The 20,209-nt window shown below is 43.2% G+C and overlaps 1 protein-coding gene across 2 annotated transcripts in view; it reads left to right on the plus strand.

Annotated features, from left to right (window-relative positions):
- The window catches only part of gpc5a (glypican 5a), a 1,188,060-nt gene that overhangs the window by 18,501 nt on the left and 1,149,350 nt on the right, over window positions 1-20,209 (plus strand). For both annotated transcript variants that reach the window (XM_078221643.1, XM_078221644.1), the window contains exon 2: window positions 6,845-7,006. In XM_078221643.1, coding sequence (XP_078077769.1) covers window positions 6,845-7,006 — 162 coding nt within the window. The remainder of the gene's footprint in view (window positions 1-6,844; window positions 7,007-20,209) is intronic.

Below are 20,209 nucleotides of genomic sequence, written 5' to 3' on the forward strand. Positions count from 1 at the left end.
TCTGCTCCCTGGGGAAGAGGATTCCACAAACTAATGATCTTCTGAGAGAAAACAATTCTCTTTATCTCAGTCTAATTTTTAAACACTGTCTCCTCTTTTTTGACACCCACGGGAGAGGGAAACATCCTCACATCATCCACCCTGTCAGGTCTCTCAGATTTTATGTGGGCAATTTTGCACCTGTGTTAACTGTGAATGCAAGTGGTGAGGTGGGCGCAAAATCTCACGAGAATTAGAAAAGGAGATTCTTGCTGGCGAGATCTCATTTTTGGATTTTCCCTGCTTCTCGCCAATGATGGGTGGGAAACTTGTTTAAATACATGTGTTTCTACCCCCCCACCCTGCCCTGCCACATTTAGAATTCTCCTGTCCATTGGCGAGGTTTATAATTGCTTTTGAGAAATGTGAAGCAGTCAAGGGGAAGCCGCCAGGGGCACAGCCCCCGGGGTGATGAGTTGAGAGGGAGTGCCCAGGCAGTACCCTGGCAGTGCCATATGGCAACCTGGCAGTGCCACCCTGACAGTGTCAGGGGGCAGCGCCAGCATGCGACAGGGCAATGCTAGTGACAGGCCCTCTCTGGAGCTCCACTGGGGGAGGGAGTCCACCCCCCTAAGTGTGGGGGCTGGTTGCTCCAGTGCCAGTGACTGGTGGTCCGCTCTTGTGGCGGGAGAGTTCCTTTAAGCATAGGGGATTTGCCCTGGTGCTTGTTTGGGGTGGCGGTTCCCTTATCCATGACAGGTTTCTATCAGTGTCCTAATCTCTGTGGAGCTGGCGTTGCCGGTTGGATCAGATCCGCCTGCTAGCGTGATGGTGAAGAACATGCTTGCAGATTTTTGTGCACGCAGTGCTATATCTGGAGAGAAAACACAGCTGTGCAGCTGGAGAACTGTTCACTGGTTTTCTTGTCTCAGTCAACAGAGAATTAAAAATTCTGCCCAACATGTTTCAAAAAGACCAGCTTTCATTTTTTTCAAATTCGAATGGGTGTGGGCCCAGTCTGCTTAACTTCTCCTCAGAAGATAAGCCTTTCATCCTAGGAATCAGTTGAGTAAACCTTCTCTGAATTTCTTATTTAAGGAGTCTAAAATTGTACATATAACTTGAGATTTGATCTTAAGGTCCTGTACAGCAACTGCAATGCTTCCTTCCTTTAATCTCAATTCCCTTTGCAATAAATACTAACATTCCATTTTGCCTTCCAAATCACTTGCTCTACCTGCATGTCAACCTTTTGTGCTTCATATACCAGGACACCCACATCCCTCTGTGCCATAGAATTCTGAAGTCTCTGTCCATTCAAATAATATACTGCTTTTCTATTCTTCCTGCCAGAGTGGACAAGTTCACATTTTCCCATTTTATACTCACCTACCAATGTTTTTACCCACTCACTTAATCTATAAATCCATTTGTAGACTCTTTATATCGTCTTGACAACTTACTTTCCTGCTATCTTTGTGCGACATATTTGGTCCCTTCATCCAAGTCATTGATATGGATTGTAAGTAGTTGAGGTCACAGCACAGCACTGACTCTACTACTAACAGCTTGCCAACTCGAAAATGACCCATTTATCCCTACCCTCTGCTTCCTGTTAGCTAACCAATCCTCTGTACATGCTAATATGCTACCCCCCACACCATCCTGACCTGGGACTATCTACAGCTTTCTGAGATATCTGTACTCCTCCATTTCTGGTTTGTTGCCTGATTTTAATCAGTCTCCCATTCACAGCCATGCATTGAGCTACCAACGCATTAAGTTCTGAAATTCCCTCACTTAACTTTAGCTCACAGAAGCATAGAATCCCTACAGTGCAGAAGGAGGTCACTCAGCCCATTGAGTCTGTACCGACAAAAATCCCACCCAGGTCCTATACCTGTAACTCCACGTATTTACCCTGCTAATCCTCTTGACACTTGAACATGGCCAATCAACCTAACCCGCACATCCTTGGAGTGTAGGAGGAAACCGGAGCACCTGAAGGAAACCCACACAGACACGGGGAGAATGTGCAAACTCCACACTGACAGTCACCCGGGCCTGAAATTGAACTTGGGTCCTTGGCACTGTGAGGCAGCCACCATGCCACCATGACCACTGTGCCATCTTACCACCCTTTCAGGATGACTTAAACTCCTTCTTGATGATTCTTAGAACCCATCTCTTTGACCAAATTTTGGTCATCTGCCCTTATACTTCATTATATGGTTCAATGTCCATTTTATTTGATAACCCTCCTATGAATCCCTTGGGATATTTTACTACTTTGAAAGACCATATAAATGTAACTGGCTGTTTTTTTCGTCAGACAGGAGGAAGAAATTTGCTGTAGAGCCACTGGGAACTGCATGTAGAAGTGTTGGTAGACTCTAACTGAAGTTTTTGCTGGGATTTGCTTGTGATTGTTCCTGGAAATTGTGATGACGAGCTGAATATGCTAAATGGTAGATTTAAAGAAAACATTTAAAGTGTCATTCATTTGTTCAGTGTTAAATTACAAAAGCAGTTGTTAGCACAGGTATTCTTTTCGCTGACACGTATACTCTTTTAGCACCCACATTATTTTAGTAGTGGTAGAAGGGTGGTTGTCGAGAGTTGTTTTTCAAACTGGAGGCCTGTGACCAGCGGTGTGCCTCAGGGTTCAGTGCTGGGTCCACTGTTATTTGTCATTTATATTAATGATTTGGATGAGAATATAGGAGGCATGGTTAGTAAGTTTGCAGATGACACTAAGATTGATGGCACAGTGGACAGTGAAGAAAGTTATCTCCAATTGCAATGGGATCTTGATCAATTGGGCCAGTGGGCTGACGAATGGAGTTTAATTTAGACAAATGCGAGGTGATGCATTTTGGTAGATTGAACCAGGGCAGGACTTACTCAGTTAATGGTAGGGCGTTGGGGAGAGTTACAGAACAAAGAGATCAAGGGGTACATGTTCATAGCTCCTTGAAAGTGGAGTCACAGGTGGACAGAGTGGTGATGTACTCATGCTCCAAGGAGGGGCAAAGGCTGTGTGTTCAGCTGGGATAATGCACAGCTTGGTGTGCAGGGTGTTTCCACAGTCCATGTCTGATGGCTTGTCTGGCTCTGTACTGGCCTTGTTAATTAGTATGCTAGATCTGAGATTGGAACACTGAGCTACGTTAGGTGGTGCAAGTCATTCAAACCTTCTCCAACCTCTGTGGGATTCAGATGTAAAGTCTCAGGGATGGCATCTTGGTCACTTCAATGTGTCTGTTCGTACCTTCGGGACAAGGCTATATCAACGACTTGGCTAGTAGGCAGGAACCATAATAGACCATTGCAGTTACGTTTGGCTCAAAATAGTGAGCTTCACTATTTCACCAGTTATTTATTAATCTATTCAATGTACCATTTCAGAGAGAAAGCAAAACAGTGTGGATCCAAGGCTCAGTGCTGTCTTTTTAAGGGTTCTAATACAGTGCAAGAGGAGAAGAGGCTCAGGCCACTCCGAGGAGGAGGCCACGCTTGAGGTGCAGGGGAACCACAACAACAAGAGGATCAGGAGGATAGACCCAGAGCATGGTGGTGACTCACAAGACCAAGAATCTACTAAAGACGATTCTCCTATTTGCATATGAGTGAGAGACAATTTCGCATGTGTATGCGCTTGTTCTGCGCTCTGGTAAATCACATCTTCCACATTGTTTGGGAGACCTAATGCCCCGTGGAGTGGGAGGTAATCTCCTGCCAATGGCCTTGAAGGTCAACAGTGCACTCAATTTCTTTGCTTCAAATTATTCCAGGGATATACAGGGGCCGTCTCCCATTGCCTTCACTTTACTCCTCCTGGAATCTGGTGGTAATTAAATGGCACAAGCATGCCTTCCATACCATTCTTCCTCAATGGTATTGTCCCATGGTAACTGAACCTGATCACCCTTTTCCTGGACCTCCTGCTCTTCATCCCTGACTCCTTGAGAAGGGGCAGCTGGAGGAAGGTCAAGGTGTCTCCTCCCCTTCTCGCCAAACACTGATGCTGGCCACCAGTGCCATGGAGCCCAAGACTGACTGCAAAACCTGCTGGACCAAGGTCTCCATGGTGGTCACCAACCTTCCTGTGGTGACCTTGATGTGCTGACATGTCAGAGTCATGACATCAGGTAAAATGGTTGGACTCCATTGTTTGCTCCAGTCTGTTGAGTGACTCCATATTTCTGCCTGATGTTCTGCCACTTGTTGTTGCAGCATTGCGGCTGCTTGCAAAGGCTCATCAGCTGACTCAGACTCTGGATGGCTAGTCTTGAGCAGCCCTGCGAGTGCTGGAAACCTGAGCTGTCTCGGCCTTTGACTGTCAGTGTGGTGTTCCCCATTGGGTGAGCCCAAGCCAAATCCAGAGTTATGACCCAATGAGGTATGTGCCATTGTGCTGGTGGAGGGTGCAGGTGAGCGCAGTGATGGTGTTTCTTCAGTTTCTTCCTCAGCTTCCTCATTGAGGTGGCCTGGGGGCTGGTCCTCCCCATCTGCCTCGATCTGCTGCTGCCTGAAAGTTTTACTTCATGAACAGGCAGATCACAAAATTGCATGTTATTCACTGTGAATTTTAGGATGGTGTTGAACTCATGGATCCATAAAAGATTGCTGGGACAAGCAGATCTCTCCTTCTCCACAGGAATAATCCCTCTCCTCCCCAGTCAGCTCAGTGGCAGCGTCCTCAAACTGGGTGAGGGTTGCTCCCAGCTCAGATGTTTCCCTGCTGTTGTGGGACAGATTATCCTGTATAAAGATAAAAGAAAGGAATGTGATGAGAAGGGATGGAACAGAGGTTGGGGAACCTGCATGCTTCCTGTGTATGGTGAGGCCTTCCCTGAAAGGACTGAGAATGGGGTGTGAGCAGCATATTAGATGAGGTTGTGATAATGTGAAAGTTTCCATGAAACAAACAGTAGTGATGTGTCCCTGCCAATGATTATGTGAGATCCCTGAAGGAAGTAACCCTTTGAATACATGATGCCTTGAAGAAAGTTTGATATTGGAGAGACTTGAAGGGTGACTAACCCTGGTGAAGCAGATCAAATCATTTATCCTCTTCCTGCATGGATGGTTTTTCGAATATGGTGACCAGCCACACCGATCTTCTCTGCTAAAGCCTTCCAGGTCAGAGAGGTGAGGTGAAACTGGTGTGGTTCTCGGATCAAGGTCTTGAGAGTGTCAGGGCAGAAGTGAGGTGCAGCCTTGTTCTTTTAGGCATGCAACTTTTTTTGTCTGGTTGCCAGACATCCCTGTGGGTCTCCTCGAGATAGCTGGGCTGGAGAGAATAAAATGTGTAGCTGTGGAACTTGGATGAAGTAAAGTTGCTATTGGAGGTAACTTGATTACCAAATCCTGTGTGAAGAAAATGAATTGAACTCCACCTGAAGAAGGTGGGATTGTGATGAACTTTGTGGCTGCACATGGTGCCAAATGGGCTAAGGGGGCTACCCATAAATCCATAATTCCTATCTTTGTTGTGTCAGCTATTTAAAGTATAATTTATAGGGTGGGACTTTCCTCTCTCTCTGCATTGTGTTAACAGTGGCGGGAGATGGCATGCCACTTGCAGGTGGCAGGATATTATGGTCTGCCACTGTCAAAAGGGTTTCCCATGGAATGCACCCCTTGCCACTGGGAAACTCGTGGTAGGAATGCGCCGTTGGCATAACTGCAAGATCCCACCGGCGTGAACGGCAGCAAGATTTTGGTAATAGTTTCTACTGAATACAATTTGTTGTTATTTCGTGTTTAATTTATGTTGGTGTTTATTGAAGTAAAAGTTATAAAAAGTGAAATATTGTCCATTGATTTCTTCATTTGGGGCCATATAGGAAGTTTGGTTCTTTTAAGTTATTGGTTTTCTTATGGGATAATAACATTTGATTAAAATGATTGATATGCTGAACTGTTCACGGGCAGTTGAGAGTCAAGCATGATGCTGTGAATCTAGAATCACATGTAGATCAGTCTGTGCAGGAATGCCAGGTTTAATTGGCGAAAGAACATTTAGGTTTTTATGACAATCCAGTGGCTTCATGTTCACCATTATTTATGCTTCAAATTCAGAGTGAGATTCAAACTCTCATCTCTGGATTGTTTGTCCAGGTCACTGGATTTCTTGTGCAGTCATATTATGGCTTTCATAACTTCATGAGCTTTCAAGGCCTCTGCAGCTAATTATAATGGTATGTCATTAATAAAGAATTATAAACATATAGCTGATGTAAACCAAGAATAAGGAAATATTCGTATAACAGGAAAATTGAGAATTGTAATGTAAATTTTATTATTCTGCTTTTGCTTTCTCAAAGTGGAGTAATATTTCATTTTTACAATCAGGTTATATGTTCAAGGACTCGCATCAGGACTTGAACACAAAAGTAAGTTGAAACTTTAGTTATGGTACTGAGAGAATGCTGCAATCTCTGATATGCTGTCATTTTGCTCAGGTAGGTGTCCGTGCCCCAAATATCATGCCTCCTAACATAGAATTATTGGTTGCCCCTCTCAATGCTGCATGTGGGATCTTTGCATCAATTGGCTACTGCCTATGTCTCTCGCAGTTGAAAACAATCAAGTGGCTGGGAAATGTTATGTATTGAGGATGTGAAAGATGCCAAATAAATGAAAGTTCCTTCAACCTTTATTAGTATCTGATTGTACATCAATAGAGTATGTACCACTCATGAAAAACGTGATTTTGTCAAATAATTTGAATTTTCAATGTAAAGAACATGGGAATATAGGAATCTCTTTCCAAAATCAATTATCAGATAATCTGAACTCAGCGACTTTGAATCAAATGTAGAGGAAAAGTGCATTAATTCTTCTCACTCCCTTTTAGGTTCTGATCTACAGGTGTGTATATCAAAGGATCCAACATGCTGCACAAGAAAAATGGAGGAGCGATACCAAGCTGCAGCTCGTCAAGACATTCAAAATTTGCTTCAAACATCCAGCTCAACACTGAAATTTTTAATATCACGCAACGCAGCTGCTTTTCAAGGTAACCTGTGGTCTGACCACAAGTTTTTTATTTGCTTTTTAAAAAAATGTCAGGTAATTCAACATTGTATTCAAGTAGAGAGAGCTAATCCTGAAGAATAATTCTCAATGTTCATTCTGCTGATTGCTGGAAGTATACAGAAATGTTGAGAAACAATCAGAAACAGATTTCCTACAGGAAACTCAGGCTTCAGAAATCCTAGCTCAATAAACAAGGAATAAATTTGTGTTTATAGATTTGTGAACAAGGAAAAGACTATAAATAGTGTATTAAGCTTCACTTGGGTATTCTATGCAGACATTCTGCTGTGATAAAGAATGTTGAAGTTTAATTTACCATCAGATGGCCCAGCTTAATTCTAGCATGGTTGTGCTACTTCATCAGTTATGATTGTTTGGAAGTGTAATAGTTGAGTCAGATCTCTTTAGTGTTGGAGAGGGTGAGCTCTAAATGGAGAAGTCCATTGGGTTTTTCAGTAAACAGAAGGGCATTAAAATTAGTCCTTGATTTGATGCAAAATCACGCTGTGTCAGGTGATAATGTTTTTCTGTAGCCGGTTGAACAGGGCTACAGTACACTACCATTCTGATAAAGGAATTTATAGAATACTGAATTTGTTCTGGTGACAGTTTCCGAATTATTTTAAAATATTAATGGCCCGAATTTTGTGGCAGTAATGATGGTGAAGCTGTTAACATTCACTATCACTGTGCTTCTCTATAGGATGTACTGTTGAGGTCTCCGCAGGTTGCAATCAAAATCACTGAACTGTCGAGAAGTTGTCCTTTTACAGTCTCGCTGCAAAATCTCTTGAAAGATTACATCTTGTTGAATGAGGCAATCCAAGGTTCTCAATGGTGTAACAAGTTTATAATTATTGCTGGAAATCTGAACTATCAATCTGAACTATCAAGTTTCCCCTTTATAAATAAGACAAGTGTGGGATGCTTTCTTCGGAGTTAGTGGTGAGCACAATTGCTTCACTGCTGGCTACAATATCCGATGAGATGCTTTTGACTTACTTCTGCTTTGGCAAATTTCATGAAAGTACTGTAGGTTTTGATTGGAGATGCTCCAAGCTCTGAGATCCATCGTCATGATGGCAATATCCTGAGCCTGCATGGCTGCAAGCATGGATCTCATAACTTCTTATGGGCAGCACGGTGGCACAGTGGTTAGCACGGCTGCCTCACAATGCCAGGGATCTGGGTTCAATTCTGGCCTCGGGTGACTGTCTGTGTGGAGTTTGCATATTCTCCCTGTGTCTGCATGGGTTTCCTCCCACAGTCCAAAGATGTGCAGGTTAGGTTGATTAGCCATGCTAAATTGGCCCTAGTGTCAGGGGATTAGCAGGGTAAATATGTGGGATTACAGGCATAGGGCCTGGGTGGGATTGTGGTCGGTGCAGGCTCAATGGGCCGAATGATCTCCTTCTGCACTGTAGGGATTCTTTGATTCTATGATTCTCTGTCTGAGCTTCCACTACAGCATTGAGACATTTAGTAGATTGTTAATGGAGCTGAGGGCTCAGGAGAAGTTAGTAAAGTTTCCAGACCACATAATAGAACAGAGAATATAGAAGGTGACAGGAATCTAACCTCAGGCAGAGCAAAAAAGGTGACGAGTATGAGAAGGAAGGTAGTCAATGCAGGACTGAGGGTGTTGTATCTAAATGCATGCAGTATACGGAACAAGGTAAATGAGCTTGTTGCGCACGTTTAAATTGGCCGGTATGATGTTGTGGGCATCACAGAGACGTGACTGCAAGGGAATCAGGGCTGGGATCTAAATATCCAAGGATATGTGTCCTATCGGAAGGACAGGCAGATGGGCAAAGGGGGCGGGGTTGCATTGTTAGTAAGGAATGAAGTTAAATTGATAGCAAGAAGTGATATAGGTCAGAAGGCAAGAATCTCTGTGGGTAGAGTTGAGAAATCGCAAAGGTAAAAAGATCTTGATGGGAGTTATGTCCAGGCCCCTGAGCAGTAGTCAGGATGTGGGGCAGAAAATAAATCAGGAGATAGAAAAGGCAAATAAAAAAGGCAACATTACAATAATTTTGGGGGAGTTCAATATGCAGGTGGACTGGGAAAATCAGGTAGGTAGTGGATCCCAAGAAAAGGAATTTGTGGAATGTCTAAGAGATGGTTTTTTTGGAGCAGCTTGTGACAGAGCCTACTAAGGAACAGGCAATTCTGGATTTGATGATGTGTAATGAGGCAGACTTGATTAGGGAACTTAAGGTGAAGGAACCCTTAGGGAGCAGTGACCACAATATGATAGAATTTATCCTGCAGTTTGAGAGGGAGAAGCTGGAATCAGATGTAACAGTATTACAATTAAATAAAGGTAACTACAAAGACATGAGGGAGGAGCTGGCCAGAGTTGATTGGAAAGGGAGCCTAGCAGGGAAGACAGTAGAACAGCAATGGCAGGAGTTTTTGAGTTATTCGGGAGGCACAACAGAAATTCTTCCCAAGGAGGAGGAAACATGCTAAGGGGAGGACGAGGCATCCATGGCTGACGAAGGAACTCAAGGACAGCATAAAAGCAAAAGAAAAAGCATTCAAAGTGGCAAGGATTAGTGGGAAGCCAGAGGATTGGGAAGCCTTTAAAAGTGAGCAGAGGACAACTAAAAAAGCAATAAGGGGGGAGAAGATGAAATATGAGTGTAAGCTAGCTAGTAATATAAAAGAAGATAGGAAGAGTTTTTTCAATATATAAAAGATAAGAGAGAGGCAAAAATAACCATTGGACCACTGGAAAATGAGGCTGGAGAAGTAATAATAGGAAACAAAGCAATGGCAGAGGGACTGAATAGTTACTTTGCATCAGTTTTCACGGTGGAAGACACCAGTGGGATGCCACAGCTCCAAGAGAGTCAGGGGGCACAGGTGAGTGTAGTGGTCATCATTAAGAAGAAGGTTCTGGGGAAACAAAGGTCTGAAGGTGGATAAATCACCTGGATCGGATGGACTACACCCCAGGGTTCTAAAAGAGATATCTGAGGAAATTATGGAGGCATTGGTGATGATCTTTCAGGAATCACTGGAGGCAGGGAGGGTACCAGAGGACTGGATAGTAGCGAATGTAATACTGCTTTTTAAGAAGGGAGGGAGGCAGCAGATGGGAAATTATAGGCCGGTTAGCCTCACTTCGGTCATTGGCAAGATTTTAGAGTCCATTATTAAAGATGAGATCACAGAGTACTTGGAAGTGCATGATAAAATAGGATTGAGTCAGCACGGCTTCATCAAGGGGAGGTCATGTCTGACAAATCTTTTAAAGTTCTTTGAGGAGGTAACAAGGAAGTTAGATAAAGGAGAACCAGTGAACGTGATTTATTTAGATTTCCAGAAGGCCTTTGACAAGGTGCTGCATAAGAGACTGTTAAATAACTTAAGTGCCCATGGTGTTAAGGGTAAGATCCTGGCATGGATAGAGGATTGACTGTCTGGCAGAAGGCAGAGAGCGGGGATAAAGGGGTCTTTTTCAGGATGGCAGCCAGTGACTAGTGGTGTGCCTCAGGGGTCAGTGCTGGGACCACAACTTTTCACCATATACATTAACGATTTGGAGGAAGGAACTGAAGGCACTGTTGCTAAGTTTGCAGATGATACGAAGATATGTAGAGGGACAGGTAGTATTGAAGAAACGGGGGGGGGGGGGGGGGGGGCGCTGCAGAAGGACTTGGACAGGTTAGGAGAGTGGACAAAGAAGTGGCAGATGGAATACAATGTGAAAAAGTGTGAGGTTATGCACTTTGGAAAGAGGAATGGAGGCATAGACTATTTTCTAAATGGGAAAATGCTTAGGAAATCAGAAACACAAAGGGACTCGAGAGTCATTGTTCAAGATTCTCTTCAGGTTAACGTTCAGGTTCAGTCGGCAGTTAGAAAGGCAAATGCAATGTGAGCACTCATGTCGAGAGGGCAAGAATACAAGAGCAGGGATGTACTTCTAAGGCTTTATAAGGTTCTGGTCAGAGCCCATTTGGAGTATTGTGAGCAGTTTTGAGCCCCATATCTAAGGAAGGATGTGATGGCCTTGGAAAGGATCCAGAGGAGGTTCACAAGAATGATTCTTGGAATGAAGCGCTTGTCCTATGAGGAACGGTTGAGGACTCTGGGTCAGTATTCGTTGGAGTTTAGAAGGATGAGGGGGGATCTTATTGAAACTTACAGGATAGTGCGAAGCCTGGATAGACTGGATGTGGAGATGATGTTTCCACTAGTAGGAAAAACTAGAATCAGAGGCCACAACCTCAGACTAAAGGGATGATCCTTTAAAACAGAGGTGAGGAGGAATTTCTTCAGCCAAAGAGTAGTGAATTTGTGGAACTCTTTGCCGCAGAAGGCTGTGGAGGCCAGGTCATTGAATGTCTTTAAGACAGAGATAGATAGGTTCTTGATTGATAAGGGGATCACAGGTTATGGGGAAAAGGCAGGAGAATGGGGATAAGGAAAAAAATCAGCCATGATTGAATGGTGGACCAGACTCGATGGGCCGAGGGCCTAATTCTGCTCCTATGTCTTATGGTCTTTTGGTGTAGTGCTGTAGTGGAAGCTGAGACAGCAGCCATCAAACTCTGTTTCATAGCTGAATCTGCTGGTACCGTCATGGAATTGGACACCACTTCTGCGGTGGAAAGGATTTGCTCCAAACCCTGTGCAAAAACCTCTGTCACATTGGAGCCAGATTCCTCCATTCTGCTTGACAGTGACAGAGGTTGTCTGGAAGCCCTGCTAATCTAAATATCTAGTTGTGCAGTGTCACTAGCGATCTCCTGTATGCCACTCCATCTGTCCTCATCTGAGTCTGCTAGGACAGAATTAGTCTCTGACCTTTTGCTACGGTGAGCTACTGTCTGGTGCAGCCTACCTTTGGCAGGTGACCTACCACGTGCTGAGCGTGACTCCAAACCAACCTTTAAGATATGTGCAGTGCCAATATCTGAGCTGGTGACTGCAGTTGTCTGACGGTGCTTCTGCATCACTTGTGTGAGGTTGCTTGTTCTCTTTCTCCTGGGTGTGTTTTGGCTGGGACGTGGGCGGTTCTTGGCTGTCTGAAATCAAAATCAGAATGGGAGGATTGGAGTGAGGTGGGAAGGTGTTGGTGTGTAAGCAATAGGTCTGTGTTCGTACCGTCCTCGCTTTACACATGATGCAGGATGAAGATGAGATGGGGTTTGAAAAGGGCCACAAGGCAGTAACATATCATCATCATGAATCATCATGGCGATGGTTGATGCAATGGGCTCTGTTGCATCCGGCTATGGTACACCAGTTCCCCCTTGGGGCCCAGTGGACATAAGGCATACCTGGCCCCTGCTGCTATTCTGCTACCCCTTTGTATTTTTTGCTACCTTATTTTGCAAAAGAGGGGGAAGCATGTCTGAGATTGTGTTGTTACACTGCGTTTGGGTGAAATGACAGCCAAAGCTAAACAACTGGAGTTATGTGGAAACAGTGAGTGATTGAAGTGAGGCTGGGATCGATGAATGGTGTGTGAGGATTAGCATAAGCATTTAGATGTTCGGCTTGAGTCCTGACTGTTATGGACTGCTGTTGAGTGAGTGATAGGGGTTTTGTGCATTGAGCAGTGTGAGAGATTGGTGGTGTGCTAGGTATCAAATGTTATGTAATTCACTGACCTTGATCATCTACTTGAGGTCATAAAGCTTCTCCAAGGACTTTGGGCAAGGCATTTACCTCCTTGGCTACCTGTTTCAGGGCTTTGTTTGAGGATTTACTGACTTTCCATGGAAACATGGCCTCCTTTTCATTTTCACCTCTGTGACTAAGACGTCCAGCACCACAACTGTGAAGCGGAGAGCCCTCTTTCTGTCCTGGTGTTCCATATCCTTTGTTTGCATTTGCAGAACTGGTATAATCTTTGTGTGATTTAGTATAAAAGGAACAGATTGCCTTTCAGGGGTCCAGCTCACTGCAACACTTTCTAGCCTTGTTTTCAGTTAGATTTTGTGTTGTGAAGGGCTGAATTGCCAACTTCTGGTCCAAATTCCTATGTTCCTATGCTCAAACAGGCATGGGAAGGTTGCAAATTGTGGCCCCTGCACACAAGAATGTGAGTCAACCACAGAACATGTTTTTATTTATTATGCACTAGAGATGATATGAAGACTCTGCATTGATGTGGATAAACATAACACATTTAAAGTGACAGCAAATTACTAAGGATACTGTAAATCTGCAACAATGAATAAAATGCTGGAAATACACAGCAATATTGGCAGCAGTTGTGGTGAGTGAAACAGGGTTAACGGGTTGAATATTCATCTGCTCCCGAGTTGGGTAGTGTGATTGGGGAAATTTCCTGGCCCTCTGCACCCACCTCGGGAAAACAAGTCCCATCAGAGTTGATGGACTGCCTGCCGATGGAGTTGGCCCCCTGCTCCTATCACAGATCTGAGGTGGCCACAGAAGTTTCCAAGTGCCAATAGCTTTGTCCCAGTTGTTTCTTTATTTTAGGCCCTCTAAGGTAGGGTTCTGAAGGTAGGGTTCTGAAGAATGTGGAGGAACAGAGAGATCTTGGGGTTCATATCCATAGATCTCTGAAGGTTGCTACTCAAGTGGATAGAGCCGTGAAGAAGGCCTATAGTGTGTTGGCGTTCATTAACAGGGGGTTTGAGTTTAAGAGCCGTGGGGTTATGCTGCAACTGTACAGGACCTTGGTGAGACCACATTTGGAATATTGTGTGCAGTTCTGGTCACCTCACTACTAGAAGGATGTGGAGACACTGGAAAGAGTGCAGAGGAGATTTACCAGGATGCTGCCTGGTTTGGAGGGTAGGTCTTATGAGGAAAGGTTGAGGGAACTTGGGCTTTTCTCTTTGGAGCAAAGAAGGTTGAGAGGAGACTTGATAGAGGTTTATAAGATGATGAGGGGGATAGATAGAGTGAACGTTCAAAGACTATTTCCTCGGGTGAATGGAGCGGTAACTAGGGGGCATAACTATAGGGTTCATGGTGGGAGATATAGGAAGGATGTCCGAGGTAGGTTTTTTACTCAGAGAGTGGTTGGGGTGTGGAATGGACTGCCTGCAGGGATAGTGGAGTCAGAAACTTTAGGAACATTTAAGAAGCTATTGGATAGGCACATGGAGTACTTCGGGATGATAGGGAGGAAATAGCTTGATCTGGGTTCAGACAAAGCTCGGCACAACATCGTGGGCCGAAGGGCCTGTTCTGTGCTGTACTGTTCTATGTTCTATGTTCTAAACCCTCACCCTTCACAGCCCATTAACTGCTCATCCACACCCCATGTTACCTCCATGCCACCATACGAAGCTATTGCCAATCTATGCCCCCCCACCTCTGTGGCCCCTTAAAAGCCCACATATGAACTTAATACCAGATCAGGCCATCCTATCCCCCATCCATCATTCTTTGCCCTTGCACCCTTCATGCAAGTTTTTTACCATGGGCTGACCTCAGGAGCCATGTTCAGATGAAATAAAATGAAGATGTGAAAAACTATTAGAGCCTTCATTATACAAAAAGAAACTTCCATTTTTGAAAGCCCATTCAAAACTTTTAATTCTTCTCAAGTCCTTAGTTTGTTCTAAAAATATTTTCATTCATAACCCTACACTGTGAGAAAAATGAGAGTTCTTAATATTTTTTGCAATATAATTGTTATCCTATAAATGAGGAAACAGGCTGTGTGGGTGCATATCATGTGACTGGTTTAATTAAGCTGGAGACAGACTGCAAAGGTCAAAACATAAATAAAGGAGGTGAGAAAGCAAATGGTTGAAATGGTAATAATAGAACCAGGGAAGTAGCTTGATCAGGAATTTTCATTTGGCAGATAAGAGAAGTGATTTTAAAGTTGACTGTTGGATTTCAAAGGAAACATATACAATTGGGGGATTGTAAATATGTGAGAGAAAATAATAAGTTTACTTTATAAATATAGCAGCTATAAAGTAATAAAAAAATGCGTTGGTTAATTCTCAAACAAGTAGCTGCTAAATTATTGTAGAAACAAGAAAGTGAAAGATCAAAAGGAGAAAGTATATTTAAAGGGCGATAAAAGGCAGTTGTTTGTGGCTGTGTGGCCTTGGCCAAGAGAGCGTGTGCTGGAGCCAGACCTGCGAACACTAGTTTTGCCACCACCTTCAGAAAGGTGAGTCTGTGTGAGATTTCCCCTCGGGCAGCAGGGCATTATATGGTAATGTTACTGAAAGTTTATAGATTAGACAATCTATTAGGACTGTTGCTATTAAAAAGGGGCTTTAGCTCTGAGTTTCAGCAGGTCAGTGGAGAAAGAAATTAGAGTTAACATTCTGAGTCCGTATGACTTTTCTTCAGAGCAATTGTGTTAACTAATTTGTTCGATCCTTTGAGGAGGTAACAAACAACATGATTAAAGGAGAACCAGTAAATATGGTATACTTGGATATCTAAAAGACACATGGGGAAGATGATGGCCTAGCGGTATTATTGCTAGACTGGTAATCCAGAACTCAGCTAATGTTCTGGGGGCCTGGGTTCAAATCCAGTCATGGCAGATAGTGGAATTTGAATCCAATAAAAGAAATCTGGAATTAAAAATCTACTGGTGACCATGAAACCATTGTCGGAAAAACCCATGTGGTTCACTAATGTCCTTTAGGGAAGGAAATCTGCTGTCCTTACTTGGTTTGGCCTACGTGTGACTCCAGAGCCACAGCAATGTGGTTGACGTGGAGGCTTTGGAGAGAGTACAGAGGAGGTTTACCAGGATGTTACCTGGTATGGAGGGGCTTAGTTATGAGGAGAGATTGGGTAAACTGGGGTTGTTCTCCCTGGAAAGACGGAGGATGAGGGGAGACTTAATAGAGGTGTATAAAATTATGAAAGGCATAGATAGGGTGAACGGTGGGAAGCTTTTCCCCAGGTCGGTGGTGACGTTCACGAGGGGTCATAGGTTCAAGGTGAAAGGGGGGAGGTTTAACACAGATATCAGATGGACATATTTTACACAGAGGGTGGTGGGGGCCTGGAATGCGCTGCCAGGCAAGGTGGTGGAGGCGGACACACTGGGAACATTTAAGACTTATCTAGACAGCCATATGAACGGAGTGGGAATGGAGGGATACAAAAGAATGGTCTAGTTTGGACCAGGGAGCGGCGCGGGCTTGGAGGGCCAAAGGGCCTGTTCCTGTGCTGTATTGTTCTTTGTTCTCTTTGACTCTCAACTGCCCTCCAAGGTTGTTTGGGGAATTCACTGGGGGCTCCAATCCGGAGGGTCCTGCATTCAGATGAATCTAGCTAAACACAAAGACTTGCGAGAGACAGTATGTGGTTAAAGATGTTTTTAATTTGACCAGTACGTATTGGTAGAGAGATGCAGGATGGATTCCAGCTTCTCTCAGAAATTACATCACATGAACACTTTTGGTCTACTATTTTCGAAGATTCATATTCCCCGCCCCACCTGTCATGCAAACTGGATGATCCAATTACATTAATACACCCTATTTATCTCGGCTAACATAGTTCTACTGCTTTGCATAATTAGGCACTCATTGGTTAACTGGACCTGACAATCTTCCCCCGATGCCTAGAAACCTTACCTATGCATGTCTGACAGGTTCAAGGTTCCCCCTTGCCACTATAAGGCTGTGGGAACTGAAATCATTCAGGGAATCATTCTGCCTAACTAACTATACCTTATCATCACAGCCCCCACAGAGAGGCCAAGAGTAAGGTGCAAAATGCTCCTATTCATTTTAGTTCGCAATTAAATCCTTCTACGCATACCACTATCTTAGTAGCTGCAAAGTCTTAGGTTCTATACTTCATTGTTCCAGCAAATGTGGCCTATCTGGCTCTGCTTTTTCCCATTATGCTTTTACGGCAGGCAGCCCTTGGCCAAAGCTTGCAAGACATTTAAAATTATGTTTTAAAATTACAATATTTGTTAACAATTCGCTACTACTGATAATATTGTGGTTAATAGACAATATCTTCATATGATATATGTGGGAGGCATATCGTAATACCTTTGGTAGAAGGCACATTATGGTTACTATTTTAAACTACTTTGATCTAAAAGCCCTTTAAAAAGCAGGGGTTTCATTATCCCATGCTACAAAGGGCAACTGGGGATGGGCAAAAAATGCTGGCCAGCCAGCGATGCCCATGTCCCACAAATGAATTAAAAGTTAAATTTGGAGCTGGGACGCATGCCTATCCTTTTCCCAGCACTGATGAGAACAACTATAATTTTTATTAGAGGCAAATACCCTGGCCTAAACCAGTGGGGTACTCTGTAAGTTTAAAAATTGTGCTCTGATAAAATCACTGAGGTCAGCTTTGCCTTTTTAACCAAAGTGAAAATTTATCTTGTGCTGTCTCTATATTACTAGTGGCTGTTGCTTCTCACTGGAAAGTGGCATTGGCAGACTGGCAATTGCATTGCCACATTTGTATCCAAGCATTAATATTTATCAGCCCTGAATATGACGCATAGCGATTTGGCACAATAAATGTTTTGTACATTGAAATTCTGTAAGAAGTAATATTACCAAAAATTCAAACTCACAACTTTTCTGAAAGCTTTGTTCTACATAGTTAAGTTATGAAATGGGCAAAATTATGTTAAATCTGAATTTCAGAATGAGAACGTATTGCGAAAATAGAAGACAACATATGTACAAAATATTAGCATGGTACATCATATCACATGCACGTGGAGTATCAAGTAACAAGAAGGTGAAAACTCTTGCCTCAGACTCAATGCAGCTTTCAGTCCCTTTGTCCTCTTTGAGGAAGATCCAAGGAGTTATGAACAGAATCCATAGCAACTGCTGTTTTGTTTGTTGTATAGATTATTTGGCTCGGGTGTTATTGATTTCAATGTTCCGAACAGATTTAAATGTCCAGATTTGAATATTGAGGAGTAACATTTAATCCGTTTGTAATGTGCATGTACAGAGCTGTACTGAGCAATTCTGAACCCTTGGATTTATGTATTGTGTGTTTCATTCATTGAAAATGGTCAACAACATTCAGTATTAATTAAATATACATTTGGAGATTTGAAGCAGGATGTAGAAAAGGAAAGTAATGTGAATGAGTATGTATATCGTGAAGATTTAAATTTTTGATTTTAAAATAAATGCTGTTTGATCAGTCCCAGTGTATAATATATGCTTTATGAAGTGACATCACATTTAGTTACAGTAAAAACCTATTCAGCTTTCTGATAAAGAGTTTCTATTTTTCTTCAGTGCCAACAACTTCATTGTCGATGTAAATTTAAATTATTGAGGAAATATAAATTATTGTGCTTTTTAACCTGGCACCCAAATTGTGTTTCAACAGCTTGTAAATTGGTTTAGGACTGGTGTAACTATGTTAATATGATATTTTATTGTGCTGTGTTTTCTAAGCACAGGCAACCGTAGCTTTTCAAGTTTTTTTCTGTCCCTGAGATAACACAATTTCAAGTATCGGAAAATAATTTTTACTTTGCATAAACTATGGGATGAAATTCTCGTCAAAAAATGATCAAGTTTCATCTCCAGCAGGAAAAGCAGTGAGAATTCCATTAGGTGGATCGGCGTGATCCAGATCGCAGTCCACTCACATCATTGCTGTCTCACAGCACCCCGGGACCCAGGTTCGATTCCAGACTTGGATGTCTGTGTGGAGTTTGCAGATTCTCCCTGTGTCTGCGAAGGTTTTCTCGGTGCTCTGGTTTCCTCCCACAGTCCAAAGATGTGCAGGCTATCGTGGATTGGCCATGTTAAATTGCCCTTTATTGTTCCAAGCTGTGTAGGCTAGGGGGATTAGTGGGGTAAAATATGTAGGGTTATGGGGATAGGTAAGATGCTCTATCGGAGAGTTGGTGCAGACCCGATGGGCCCAATGGTCTCCTTCTGCACTGTGCGGATTCTATGGATTCCTCAGATAAGCTCAAAACTGCACACAATCTTCCAGGTGTGGTCTCTCCAGAATCCTGTATAACTGCAGCAAGCCATACTTGCTCCTGTACTCAAATCCTATCACTATGAAGGCCAATTTACCATTTGCTATCTTTACTGCCTGCTGCACCTTCAGTGCGACTGGAGTATGAGGACACCCAGGTCTCACATTCCCCTCTCTCAATTTATGGCCATTCAGATAATAATCTGCCTTCCTATTTTTACAACCGAAGTTTCTTACCAGATTATACTGCATTTGTCATGCATTTGCCACTCACTCAGCTTTTCCAAATTACAATGAAGCATCTTTGCATCCTCCTCACAGATTACCTTCCCACTCAGCTTTGTGTTATCTGCAAATTTGGAGTTATTGGGCGTTACGGTAGCACAGTGGTTAGCACTGCTGCCTCATAGCGCCAGGGACGATTACGGAAGAGTTCAATTTCCGGCTTGGATCACTGTATGTGTGGAGTTTGCATGTTCTCCCCGTGTCTGCGTGAGTTTCCTTCGGGTGCTCTGGTTTCCTCCCACTTTCTGAAAGATGTGCTGGTTACGTGCATTGACCCGAACAGGCACGGAACTGCGGCAACAAGGGGAATTTTACAGTAACTTCATTGCAGTGTTAATGGAAGCCTTACTTGTGACTAATAAATGAACTTTACTTAGTTCCTTCATCTAAATCATTAATGTATAAATGAATAGCTGACATCCCAGCACTGATTCCTGCAATACCTCACTAGTCACTGCCTGCCATTTGGAAAAACATCCCCATTCATTCTTACACTTTGTTTCCTATCTGCCAGTTGATTTTCTATCTATCTTAATACATTACCTCCAATCCCATGTGCTTTAATTTGATACGCTAATCTGTTGTATGGGACTTTGTGGAAAACCTGAAAGTCCAAATAAGCCATATCCACTGGCTCCCCCTCATCAAATCTATTATCTACATCCTCAAAGAATTCCAGTAGATTTGTCAAACATGATTTCCCTTTCGTAAATCCATGCCGACTCTGCCCAATGCTACCACTGTTTATCAAATGCTCGGCTATTAAATCTTTTATCATGGACTCCAGCATTTTTCCCACTACTGATGTCAGGGGCAACTGGTCAAAAATGTCCTGTTTTCTGTCTATCTCCCTTTTTAAATAGTAGGGTTACATTAACCTCCAATCTGTAGGAACTGTTCCAGAGGCTATAGAATCTTGGAACATGACCACCAATGCATCCACTATTTTTCGGGCCAATTCCTTAAGTACTCTCGG

Source organism: Mustelus asterias, chromosome 10, assembly GCF_964213995.1.
Source record: "Mustelus asterias chromosome 10, sMusAst1.hap1.1, whole genome shotgun sequence".
NCBI lineage: Eukaryota > Metazoa > Chordata > Chondrichthyes > Carcharhiniformes > Triakidae > Mustelus > Mustelus asterias.